Source organism: Saimiri boliviensis, chromosome 2 (assembly GCF_048565385.1).
Source record: "Saimiri boliviensis isolate mSaiBol1 chromosome 2, mSaiBol1.pri, whole genome shotgun sequence".
In the NCBI taxonomy this organism is placed as follows: domain Eukaryota; kingdom Metazoa; phylum Chordata; class Mammalia; order Primates; family Cebidae; genus Saimiri; species Saimiri boliviensis.
This window is the reverse complement of record NC_133450.1, coordinates 187,535,905-187,549,412: the sequence shown is the minus strand read 5'-3', so window position 1 is coordinate 187,549,412 and position 13,508 is coordinate 187,535,905. Positions and strand designations below refer to the sequence as shown.

At 39.2% G+C, this 13,508-nt stretch overlaps 1 protein-coding gene across 7 annotated transcripts in view; it reads right to left on the bottom strand.

Moving 5' to 3' along the window:
* LOC101029989 (phospholipid-transporting ATPase FetA-like) overlaps window positions 1-13,508 on the bottom strand; it is a 98,836-nt gene that overhangs the window by 52,396 nt on the left and 32,932 nt on the right. For 3 of the 7 annotated variants that reach the window (XM_074395021.1, XM_010331694.2, XM_074395020.1), the window contains 4 exons: window positions 8,213-8,268; window positions 3,583-3,696; window positions 2,348-2,446; window positions 676-737 (listed from right to left, as the gene is read on the bottom strand). In XM_074395021.1, coding sequence (XP_074251122.1) covers window positions 676-737; window positions 2,348-2,446; window positions 3,583-3,696; window positions 8,213-8,268 — 331 coding nt within the window. The remainder of the gene's footprint in view (window positions 1-675; window positions 738-2,347; window positions 2,447-3,582; window positions 3,697-8,212; window positions 8,269-13,508) is intronic. The other 4 variants (XM_074395023.1, XM_074395022.1, XM_074395024.1 and 1 more) reach the window with 2 other exon arrangements.

Sequence of the window (13,508 nt, the reverse complement as noted above, 5' to 3'; positions counted from 1 at the left end):
TTTCCTTTCACACAATCTCTACTTGCTGAATTCTTCCCCTTCCTTTAAGGCCTAGTACAAACACCACAACTCTTCCAGAAAGTCTTCCTTGATTTCTTTAACCAGTTATGATTGCTTATTTTATTAATTCCTATAGCAATTTTGTGTATCTTTTAGGATAGTCTTCATATTTTGCCTTACATAGGAATATGCCTGCCTGTTTCCATTCCTGCAACACTTTGGATAGCTATGACCAAACACTACAGCAGCCGGGCCAATGTCAATACTCTGTTTATATTGTTAACAGAAAAGATGACCTGACCAAAGGCTATAGTAGAATGGCCAAAAACCATGTCAGAATCTATTAACGTTCTAAAGACAGATGTTTCCATGCTAACTACCACACTAATAATATCACTTGCATAGTAATATCATGTTACAAAATATTAATTGCTTTAATATATATTATTTCCTTTCTATTTTCACAAGCATCCTCTAAGGTAGTGAATTATTTCCATTTTACAGAAAAGAAAAATGAGACCAACACAGATATCTGAGGTGACATGACAAATTCAGGGTATGCTAGATCTAGAAACAAATTATTTCTATGTCTGAGGTTCTTTTCATTGTCCTGAACTAAAGCCAACCCTTTTCAGGAACGGTCCTACCTAAACTGGCTTCCCTAGAAGAACTTACTTGCCATTCACCAGTAGCAGAACAGGCTGGTTGTTGACTTGATTGTCATTTTGGTGCCTTTTCTAAAATCACACAAGAAAATGTTCAGGAAATAGACCTATAGTAAACTGCACATAGAGGATTAACATTTTGAAATATTATACAATATAGTTCCCTTCTTTGTAATTCTTTTTTCCCCTATACCAAGCCCTTCTACCCTTAAAACCAAGCCAAGAGTTTGATTATCTCCAGGAAGCTGGGAAGAGAGGGCAGGAAAATAATCCAGGGAGAAGAAAGAGACGAAATCTTGGTTTTAAATATCAAAAGTGAAAAACCCGGGGGAATGAGAAAACATGTCAAAAGCTGCAGAGGACACAATTCAAATGATGGGCAGGGCTACAGAGTCCTGTGTGCCTGGGTAGGTGCAGGGAAAGCTAAGTATTCTCAAGCAGACTCCTACCCTACCTCCAACCATGGTTGACATACAGAAGCTTCTATAGAGGATACAGTGAGGAAAGAGGTCAATATTTAAAGATGAAATAGAAGGGAAACCAATAGAGGGTATGTCCTGATATCAGGATTTACATAAATCTCCTCCTTCCAGTTGAGATTACTCCTTGAGTAAAGCGTAGAACTGGGAGTAGGGCAGAGAGAATTCTGAATTTGTCAGAATTCAAAATTGTCCAACTATTTATCCTAAAGATCTGAATTCTAAACTAGAAGTAATTGGGTTACCCCGAATTGGCAAATTAATTTTTGGTTCTCATTGGAGAGAGCTAAGATGGGTTGTGCATGTGGTTATAATCTAAACTGAGTTCAGTTATAGAGAAATAAAGTTATATTTTTGCACATCTAAGTTGTGACTGAAAGGTAAACCACAACGTGCTAATCCTGGGTTTAAAGAGGTAAAGTGCTGAGGAAACATGGTGCTCTCAAACTGGGCTAAAAATCTATTCTGGTGAAATCAGAAAGATCCTCTTAGGGAAACTGCAAGAAGGTCAATAGGACTGGCTTTCCAAATCCCACTAGTAGGCATGGCACTGGGTTCTTACCCTTACCCCTCTATGCTGGGCCTGCTGTAAGAGGCAAAGAGGAAGCCATGCAGCACTCACTGTGAGCCAGTTTCTCTTTCAAGGCCAGAAAAGGAGTCAGCCTCTGCATATGAGGCTTTCTAAAACCAGAGGGTTCCTAGCTGTGCACACCTAACAGAATTGAAAGTGGGAAAGGGAAAGAGGGAGAGTTGAAGAGAATAAAGAAAATGTGGAGAGACAAAAAGAAAGAGAAAGAACAGGAAAGAGGGAACGGGGCAGATGGAAGAAGGGAAAGGGAATAGAGAGTGGGAGAAGGAGGAGAAAAGGAAAAAGGATGAGAGCAAAGCTACAGAAAGCTAAGAGGAGTAAAGAAATAATGGGTTATTAAAGATGGAAGGAGACTTGGGAGAGGGGCTAACAGTGGTGGCAGTAGGAAGACAGAGAAAGGCCTTGTTTTACCCCTTTCTGGCCATACATAGACCACCAATCTTAGGCCTAAAGGAACTGCATATTACTCTGGGATGGATAAGGAAAGAAGAAAGGGAAATCTCTCTTTCCATTCAGGTTTTCTTGTTAGCACCAGGTAGTTCTGGGAAGTCCTTCATGCCCACAGCCTGACTAGATGCAGTGAGAGGAACTACAGGCCAAGGAAGCCACTTCACCAGGTCATCGACGGCATCTTTCACTGCTGTTACAGACAGCACCACCATCAGGGGTACCATAGTTGTATACCATGACAAGGAGGAGATCTGGGGAATCAACTAAGAGAGAGAAAGAGAGAGAATCTTGGGTCAGAAAACTCAAAGGATAATACATTCCCCACCCCCCACATCCCTCACCCTCAACACCATTTTCACCTCCATTTGTTCATACTAAATCCAACTATCCCAGTTGCTTCCACTGTTGTGTCTTTCATATAACCCCCCAGATGTACATAAACATTTCCCAAGGAAAGATAAAAGAATAAAAAACTCCAAGTTGCTACCTGTCTATCCTGAACCTCACTACCTTTGTATTGATGGCAAAGAGCATTTCTCCTCTGATAATGAAAAGTAATGGGTGTGGAGGGTGGGTAAGAGTAGACAGAGAAAAACTACATGCTCTCCCACACCCTTCAGTACAAGGATGAGTGAGATGATCTGTCTCTCTCTCCCAATTTGGGCCTATCCTGCCCTGCTTGCTGGCACTTACATTCTAAACCATTCTAAACCTTCTTTAGCACTCTCACATGTAAATTTTCTGTCAGGAAGGATGGGACAAGAAAGAGAAATAGGGTTGCAGTTGTGGTGGGGTGAAGAATCTGTAGCTCCCTATGGTCAGACTGAACTGTGGCAATACAGCCACGATGAGGAGTTCCCCTTCCTTGCAGTGTGGTGACCTTGTCCCTTTCCTTGTACAGAGGCTTGCTACACACTAGCTAATCCTGACCACAGCTATTCTAAGGGACTGGTCTGAGACTCCAGCCACCCATGTTCCTGTTGTCTAAAGAGAGAAGACATTGGCCGGGCGCGGTGGCTCAAGCCTGTAATCCCAGCACTTTGGGAGGCCGAGGCGGGTGGATCACGAGGTCGAGAGATCGAGACCATCCCGGTCAACATAGTGAAACCCCGTCTCTACTAAAAATACAAAAAATTAGCTGGGCATGGTGGCACGTGCCTGTAATCCCAGCTACTCAGGAGGCTGAGGCAGGAGAATTGCCTGAACCCAGGAGGCGGAGGTTGCGGTGAGCCGAGATCGAGCCATTGCACTCCAGCTTGGGTAACAAGAGCGAAACTCTGTCTCAAAAAAAAAAAAGAGAAGATATTTCCCAGTTTAGGGAGGAAAAAAACTGATTATACAGTCTGACCACAGAGAAGTTCATAAAATACTCTCTGGAAAAGGGCCCAAAAGGCAATACCTGTAAAATTAGCAAAATGAGGAAATACGCATTTGCAAGTCTCTGGAACTGTTCAAATAGGTTCAGGGGCAGGAAATTAAAGACATTATATTTTGAGGTCTTGATGGTATTTTTCTGTGAGTAAACAAACAAGCAAATAAGAAATACACAATTAGACAAAAGACAGCTCAAAACTGGGTTGATAAGCCGCTACCCCTACCTCCCAGTCTACCCCTCCCCTACAAAAAGACCAAGACCACTGAGTGAAATGAGAAAAAGCCACCAAAGTCCCCTTTATCCCCCTCCCCACCACCACAGGGAGGGGCAGAGGGAAGGAATCTCTAATTTCCCCTTTTCCTTGAGGCCTAGAAAGGCCTCAAGGGTAGAAAGATGGCCAGGTTGCTCTGTATGGTACTTTCTTTGGGGGAATATATCTCTGCCCTGATAGAGTTGTTGTTTATTGATGTTACTGATGGTAATAATGATGATCAAATCAATAAAAAGTTACATTTATTGAGTACTTACTATGTGAAAGGCACTGTTGCAGCATTTTATATGTAGCAACTCATCTACTTCTCACAACAACCCTATGGGGGGAGTACTTTTGAGGATGAGGAAATGGAGGTGCTGTATCCAGAGCTCTCTAACGGGGCTTTCTTAGCCTGGCAAACTCAATTTGGTGTGCTTTTCCATGTTTTTTGCAATGTTGAAGGATGTTAGATGGTAAAAGCAAAGAACTGTCTTTCAACCCTAGCCCACTGAAGGTTTCTATACTGGTCACTGTCAGCATTGGAGAATCATTTGGCCCTTAATCGTCCTAAGAGGATTTAAAGAGTTTTGGCTCATCCAAGCTATTATTTTGCTGAGTGAAAATGGAAACTTGTTTACTTTCTCACTTCTGATCTCAGGATGTTCACAGGAGCATCTTACTTTCTACCTTTGAATCTTAAATCATTTGTTCTAAGATGTCAGAGCTCAAATTTAAGAGCTCTAAAAGCATAAGAATAAGACCAAATACTTCCCTAAGTTCAGGGCTTATCTCCTACCTCTTCCCTTTGAAAGGACAGAACAAAAGAATAAAAGTAACTAATGGATACTAGGCTAAATACCTGAGTGATTAAATAATCTGCACAAAAAACCTCCATGACACAGGCATACCTATGTAACAAACCTGCACATCCTGCACATGTACCCCTGAACGTAAATAAAAGTTAAAAAAGGGCCGGGCGCGGTGGCTCACGCCTGTAATCCCAGCACTTTGGGAGGCCGAGGCGGGTGGATCACGAGGTCAAGAGATCGAGACCATCCTGGTCAACATAGTGAAACCCCGTCTCTACTAAAAATACAAAAAATTAGCTGGGCATGGTGGCGCGTGCCTGTAATCCCAGCTACTCAGGAGGTTGAGGCAGGAGAATTGCCTGAGCCCGGGAGGCGGAGGTTGCGGTGAGCCAAGATCGCGCCATTGCACTCCAGCCTGGGTAACAAGAGCGAAACTCCGTCTCAAAAAAAAAAAAAAAAAAAAAAAGGAAAAAAAAAAGTTAAAAAAAAAAAAAAAAGAATAACCTACCTGCTTGCCTGGAGTATAAATACTGCTCAAGCATGAAGAATCTTGCTAGGCCCTGCCTTAGGAGGACATCAAAGTCTTTCCCTCAGAGAATTAAAACTATTCAGCCCTAAGACTAAAACCCGAATCTTGTGTCCCAGAAAGTTAGGCTATCCAGCCAAGCCTTGCCCAAGGCCTATTTCCTTAGAGAAGCTGGTCCAATAGCTTAGCACTTAGGAGTTCAGAGATCCAAGCAAAAACTAAGATTTCCTCGGTGTTTTCTCCAAGATTTTCCAAATAATAATCAATCAGACACTATTGCATTTCTCAAGGTTTGCTCTGTTCACAGTCCCTATACTGGACTGTACTAGTGGAGGCTGAAAAACAATTAGGCAGGATCTCTTCCTGAGAAGCTCGTGGTCTGTCTTGAATGAAATTCTAGTGAAATGATCTCTAAGGGCCCTTCTTGTCATATGAATATATAATTCTAACATGGAAATAGCTTTCTTTGATCATAACTTTGAATTTCTCAGTGTCTAAGTCCTGATGGCTCTGATACTTGAACCCAAAGATCTTCTGAGAGGTGGCCTTACTGATGTAGCTAGGCTTCACTGTTTATTTTCCATTTGATTTTATAGCCATTTAATAAATTTCAAGTTTCTACTCACACAGGTAGCATTCTGTCTCAAGACAAAGTACAGGTATTTCTTTACTAACTTTGCAACTAGAGTGTTTTGTTCTGCTCTTAAATGTAAAACCAGAAACATTATCCTAAGAACATCTCCTTAACTGTGAACTTCCTTAGAGTTTAGTCCCTTAGGCAGAGGTGATAAAATTTAAACATGATAGAGGTGGTGAATTTTGGTTTGGTTATTGTTTTCTTTGGGCAGTGTCATGGGACTGAAAGTTAACTGGGGAAACAGAAGAGAATAAAAGACAAAGGATATAATGAGAATCAGTAGTTAGGAGTAGGGAAGAGGACAATGAGTCACAGTGGAAGAAATTAGAGAAACAGGAAAATGAGCAATGCTCAGGGCCAGGTAAATGAAATGGTGTTAAATATATCAGAATCAGTCAAATCTGTTCATTCACTCATTAAATATTCAATATACATTTATTAAATGTTGGCTGTGTGCATAACATTGTGATAGAAACTGCGTATGCAGAGATAAATGAGATATCCTTTTCCCAAGGATTAATAGTTTCTTGGAGAAACAGAACATTTTCAGAACCATATTTAATTCCTATGACCACCATGCAACGTGAACTTTATTATGCCCATTTTACAGATGAAAGAACTGAAGATTAGAGAAGTTAACAAACTTGCCTAAGACATTAAGGTTAGTAGTGGCTGAGCTATATTCAAACTCAGATCTGTCTGATGCCAAAACCTAGATTTACTCTCCTCACTCCTTCTTAAGCAGGTTTAGAAGACAGAGAAGAGAAAAACCTGCTCTCATAGTCATATCTTGGACATTATTATTATCCAAACCACTTGATATGGTTTGGCTCTGTGTCCCCACCCAAATCTCATGTTGAATTGTAATTCCCAATGTTGCGGAGGGACCTGGTAGGAGGTAATTAGATCCCCCATGCTATTCTTGTGATAGTGAGGGAGTTCTCATGAGATCTGATGGTTTAAAAGTGTGGAATCCCCCTCATTTTCTCTCTCTCTTTCCTGCCACCACGTGAAGAAGGTGCTTGCTTACCCTTCACCTTCCATCATGATTGTAAGTTTCCTGAGGCCTCCCAGTCATGCTTCCAGTTAAGCCTGAGGAACTGTGAGTCAATTAAACCTCTTTTGTTCATAAATTACCCAGTCTTGGGTAGTTATTAATAGCAGTGTGAGAATATAATAATATACCACTCTTACTCAGAAATCATAAACAGCCCACAGAGACCACAAACATATATGACTATATATATAATTACTTATATATGTATAAAATAACTGCTTGTGATCACAGAAGATTAAAAACAACCCAAATGTCCATTTAAAAGGAACTGGTTAAATAAAATATGTTAAATCTGCAGAGAAAATACTACATATTATAGCTGAAAAAGGACAAAACTATTATAAAATTATAATGAAAACATCTCCAGGATACATTAAGGTTCAGAATAGTGTAAAAATAGAAAAGAAAGAATATATCTTTGAATTTGCTTTAGTTGCACAAAGAAACACTGCTTAATACACACAAAAAAAACTAACAGTGGTTCCCTCAGGGGAGCAGATAAGGACAAGGATGGAGTACTGGAGCATAACTTTTCAATATATATCTTTTTGTGAATTACTTAGAGATACATGAATAAGTGAAAAATGGACAATCCAATAGAAAGTGGGCAAAGATCATCAATAGGTATTTTCCAGAAAAAGAAATAGAAAAGGCTAATTAACATGAATGTCATTTTCTTCTAAGAGCTGACAAAGATGAAAAAGATTGATGATAACCACTTTGACAGGAACGTGGAGAAATGGGCAGTCTCTAATTTAAGTAGAAACATAAATGGATATAATTCTTTTTGGGGGCAATCTGGCCTCTGACAAATTTTAATTTTTAGTGTGGTATTCTTTTGGCACAGCCAATTTACTTTTAGGAAACTTTTATAAGATAGAGTTACACAAATGTGCCAAAATATATGTGTAATGGTGTTCATTCAACAACATTTATCATAGCAAAACACTGGAGACATTAAAATGTTCATCAATAGGAGACTGACTAAATAAGGTTTATCAACATAATGGAAAATAATGTCACTATTAAATGAATGAGGGATATCTATATGTGTTGTCATAGATAAATGTCTAAATGAAAAAAGAAAATTGTAGAACTATGCTTTCATTTCTGCAAGAAAAAGCTATAGTATTTATTTTCTGGGAATTATATGTAAACCTGAAATCTGAGATGTTCCCTAGCTTAGGTCACTGGATTAACTTTGGTTTCTGAGCCTTCATTGCACCACTCATTGTATAGGAGCTTGAGAGAAAGTGCAATAGAATCTGTGTTATAGCATCCACATCTACAAAGAATTTCATGCTCCTCCAACAAAGAAGAATATTACAGAATACTGGCCCACTTCTGAAACAGCCAGGGGCATGACACTCACCGGATATCCAAAACTTCTGTGGAATTTGTTGTTGGCTTGCAGACACCTCTCATGTTCTGAAAAAAGATGGGATAAATAATGAGAAGGATACCCCTCTGTAGATCAGACTGGGATGCTGGCTGCTAGTGAAGACTTCACTATATCCCCACACTTTCTTGCTGAAGATATCTGTTTAAACATGGGATTTTTGTCTCTTTAATCACAGACAGAAGAATCAAGGAACAATAAAAATAAAAATATCCAATTCAAGCTTTCTGGAGGCAACGGGACAAGTAACTACTGAGGAGTTTTCCACCATCAATGCTTCTAGTACTTCCTAGATTATGTCTCCATGGACAACAAGATGGTCTGCACCAACTTTACTGGCAAGCACAGAAACCCAGCCTTCCCTCATAAGTCAATTTTAGCTCTTTGTCTTAATATATCTGAAGCTCTTTTCCAAGCCAGCTTGTCCTAAACTTGCTTAACTAAGTTTAAATTAATACATCATGATTGATCATCTATTGCACAGAAGCCAGTGTACTAAATGCTGTGGAGGGATAAAATGATAAATAAGAAAGTCTCTGACTTCAAGGACTTAAGTGTAGTATGAGTAAGCCTGATAACTACTTGAAAAAATCATCCAATCAAAACAGAGGTGTTTGTTACAAACTATTACAAATAGTGAGCCTGTTACCATGTTATGAAAACATATATATATATATATATATATAATCAATAGATCTTTCTATCCTGAATGAAATGAAATATTCCTATAATATCTGGTTCTTCCTTGGTTCAGCAAGCATTTACTGAGTTCTTGGTAGGTTCGGCCCTGTGCTAGGTCCTAGAGTTATGAGATGAGGAAAATATCATCCCTGACCATCTTGGTATTCCTATTCCTAGTAGGAAAGACAAATAAAATTTCAATCTAATGTTAGGGCAGAGATACAAGTTGGAGGTGCACAGAAGAGGGGATGGAAGTCAGGGAAAGTAGGACACAGAGGTATTTCTGGAGGAGAAGATGCCTTAATTATTTAGATGATATGGATTAAGTGCTTCCCAGTTCTCTTAAGCCTGTATATTATACCAAGCAATCTAGATATTAGCCTGAAGGCTGACACCACTGCTAAGCCTTCTACCCTTAATGCTTCTAGTAATTCCTAGGTGATGTCTCCATAGAATTTGCCCCCTCAGAGAGTGGGCTGTAGCGACCCCTCTGCCTCTGAGTTGTACTGAATATCTACTTTAAAGTTCCTCTGGCCCTCTAAGATCCTCCTTACCCCAAGGCTCCCAAGATTAAAAAGAAACTTCCTCCCTTGGCCATCAAAAATTATTTCCTAGGCTACACACTCCTACTCTGATCTTGAACTACCTGATTCACTCCTCCAAGAGGAGTTTCTGGCTCCAGGTCCTAGAAACCAAACCCTGCAATTGTTCAAGTTTTTTTTTTTTTTTTTTTTTTTTAGCTATGATTCATATAATATAAAATTAACCCCTGAAAGTGTACAGTTGATTGGCTTTTAGCATATTCATGGTTATACAACCATCATAATTAATTCCAGAGCATAGTCATCATCCCTCAAGGACACCTCATACCTGTACTCTGAATTCTTACCTCTCCTCTCAGTCCCTAGTGGACATTAATCTATTCTCTGTCTCTGTGGATTTGTCTATTTTGGACATTTTGCATTAACAGATGCATAAAATATGTGGTCTTTTGAAACTAGCTTCTTTCACTTAGAAAAATGTTTCCAAGGCTCATTCATGTTGTGGTATGTATCAGTATTTCATTCCTTTTTAAGTCTGAACAATACATCAATGTTTGGATGTACCACATTGTATTTCTCTATTCACCCATGATGAACATTTGCTTTGTTACTACCTTTTGGCTACTGTGAAGAATACAGCTATGAACATTCCTGTACAAGTTTTTGTGTGAACATGTTTTCATTCCTCTGTAGTATATACCTAGGAGTAGAATCAATAGGTCAAATGTCAACTTTATGTTCAATTTTTGAGGAAGTGCCAAACAGTTTTCCACAGTATCTGTACTATTTTACATTCCCTTCTCAAATGTATGCGTGTCCCAATTTCTCCACATTCTCTCCAGCACTTGTTACTGCCCATGCTTTTTACTTTAGCAATTTTAAAGGCTGTGAAGTAGTATCTCACTATGCTTTTGGTTAGCATTTCCCTCATGACTAATGATGACGTTGAGTATCTTTTCATGTGCTTATTAGCTATTTGCATATTTCTTCTTTGAAGAAATATCTATTCAGATTCTTTGACCATTTTTTAAAAAATTTCCACTTTTGTTTCACATACAGGGGTTACATGTGCAGGTCTGTGGCATAGGTATATTGTGCCCACAGCCCCTCCCCCTCTGGTAGTCCATAATGTTTATTGTTCCCCTGTTTATGTTACTGACCTTTTTTTTTTTTTTCCTGAGAAACAAGTCCATGTTATTGACCATTTTAAAATTGGGTTATTTGTCTCTTTATCACTGAACTGTAAGAGTTCTTTATATTCTGGGTAGAAGGCCCCTATCAAATACATGATTTGCAAATCTTTTGTACCATTTTGAGTTGTCTTTTCATTTTCTTCATAGTTTGCTTTGAAGCACCAAAGTTGTTAATTTTGATGAAGTCCTGTTTGTTTTTTCTTTGGTCCCTTTTGTTTTTGGCGTCACAGTTAAAAAAAAAAAAACATTGCTAATCCAAGGTCATTAGAATTTACTCCTATTTCTTTTTCTAAGAGTTTTACAACCTGTAATCCCTGTACTCACACCTGTAATGCAGTGGCTCACACCTGCAATCCCAGCACTTTGGGAGGTTGAAGCAGGAGGACTGCTTGAGCCCAGGAGTTCAAGGCCAACCTGGGAAACATAGTGAGACTGTATCTCTACAAAAACTAAAAAAATTAGTCAGGCATGACAGTGCAGCCTGTGATCCCAGCTATTCCAGGAGGCTGAGGTGGGATGACCACTTGAGGCCAGGATAGAGACTGCCCAGTGAACTGTGATTGTACCACTGTCTCCAGTCTGGGCAGCAGAGTGAGAAGAACCTGTCTCCAAAAATAAATAAATACATAAAATTAAAAAGAGTTTTATAGTTTTAACTCTTACATTTAAGTCTTTAATCTATTTTGCATTAATTCTTGTGTATGGTGTAAAGTAAGGGTCCATTTTAATTTTTATATTTTTGTATGTGTATATTCAGTTCTACCAGCACCATTTGTTGAAAAGACTATTCTTTTCCCAATGAATAGTTATAATGTCCTTGTTGAAAATCAACCACATGCTTTTTTTGTATCTATTGAGATAATAATGCAGTTTTTATCCTTCACTCTGTTAATGTGGTATATCACACTGATTGATTTGCATACGTTATGTGATCTTTGTATTCTAGGGATAATTCCTGCTTGGTCACAATATACGATTCTTTTTTTTTTCTTTTCTTTTCTTTTTTTTTTGAGACGGAGTTTTCGCTCTTGTTACCCAGGCTGGAGTGCAATGGCGCGATCTCGGCTCACCGCAACCTCCGCCTCCTGGGCTCAGGCAATTCTCCTGCCTCAGCCTCCTGAGTAGCTGGGATTACAGGCATGCGCCACCACGCCCAGCTAGTTTTTTGTATTTTTAGTAGAGACGGGGTTTCACCATGTTGACCAGGATGGTCTTGATCTCTCGACCTCGTGATCCACCCGCCTCGGCCTCCCAAAGTGCTGGGATTACAGGCTTGAGCCACCGCGCCTGGCCTAATATACGATTCTTTTACTGTGATACTGGATTTATTTGCTAGTATTTTGTTGAGGATTTTTGCATCTATCAGAAGTATTGGCCAATTATTTTCTTTTCTTGTAGTGTCTTTGGCTTTCGTATCAGAGTAATGCTGGCATCATGAAATGAGTTTGAAAGTGTTGTCTCTTTTTCAATTTTAGGAAGAGTTTAAGATGGACTAGTGTTAATTCTTTTTAAAATGTTTGACAGAATTCACCAGTGAAGCCATCTGGTCCTGGGCTTTTGTTTATTGGGAGATTTTGTTTTTATTTTGTTTTGTTTTTGAGATCGAGTTTTGCTCTGCTGCCCAGGCTGGAGTGCAGTGGTGCGATCTTGGCTCACGGCAGCCTTTGCCTCCCAGTTCAAGCAATCCTCCTGCCTCAGTCTCCTGAGTAGCTGGGATTATAGGCATGTGCCACCACACTCAGCTAATTTTTGCATTCTTAGTAGAGATGGGGTTTCACCATATTGGCCAGGCTGATCTCGAACTCCTGATCTCATGATCCGCCCATCTCAGCCTCGCAAAGTGCTGGGATTACAGGCATGAGCCATTATGCCCGGCTTGTTTTTTAGCCATGTGTGTACCTATGCAACAATCTTGCATGTTCTTCACATGTACCCCAAAACCTAAAATGCAATAATAAATAAATAAATAAAATAATACATTAAAATAATAGTCTCTTATGATCCCTTTTATTTTTGTGGAATCAGTTGTAATGTTTTCTCTTTCATTTTGGATTTAGAGTCTTCTCTTTTAAAAATTTTTTTTTTTTTTTTGAGATGGAGTTTCACTCTTGTTACCCAGGCTGGAGTGCAATGGCGCGATCTCAGCTCACTGCAACCTCCGCCTCCCAGGTTCAGGCAATTCTCCTGCCTCAGCCTCCTGAGTAGCTGGGATTACAGGCACACGCCACCATGCCCAGTTAATTTTTTGTATTTTTAGTAGAGACGGGGTTTCACCATGTTGACCAGGATGGTCTCGATCTCTTGACCTCGTGATCCACCCGCCTCGGCCTCCCAAAGTGCTGGGATTACAGGCATGAGCCACCGTGCCCGGCCTTCTTTTAAAAATTTACTTAAGGGTTTGCCAATTGTGTTGATCTTTTCAATAAACCAATTTTTAGTTTTATTAATTTTTCTTATTGTTTTTCTATTCTCCATTTTATTTATTTTTACTCTAACTCCTTCCTTCTGCTAACTTTGGGCATAGTTTTTTCTTCTTTTCCTAGTTCCTTAAGGTGTAAAGGTAGGTTGTTTAATTGAGATTTTTCTTTTTTTTCTCTAATGTAGGCATTTATTGCTATGAACGTCTCTCTTAGAACAACTTTTGCTGCATCCTATAAGTTTTGCTATGTTTTCATTTGTATAAAGACATTTTTATTTCCATTTTTATTTCTTTTTTGATCCATTGGTTGCTTAGAAGTATGCTGTTTAATTTCTAAATATTTGTGAATTTTCTAATATTCCTCCTGTTACTGATTTCTAGTTTCATACCATATGGGTAGAAAAGACAATATGCTTTCAATCTTATTACGTTTG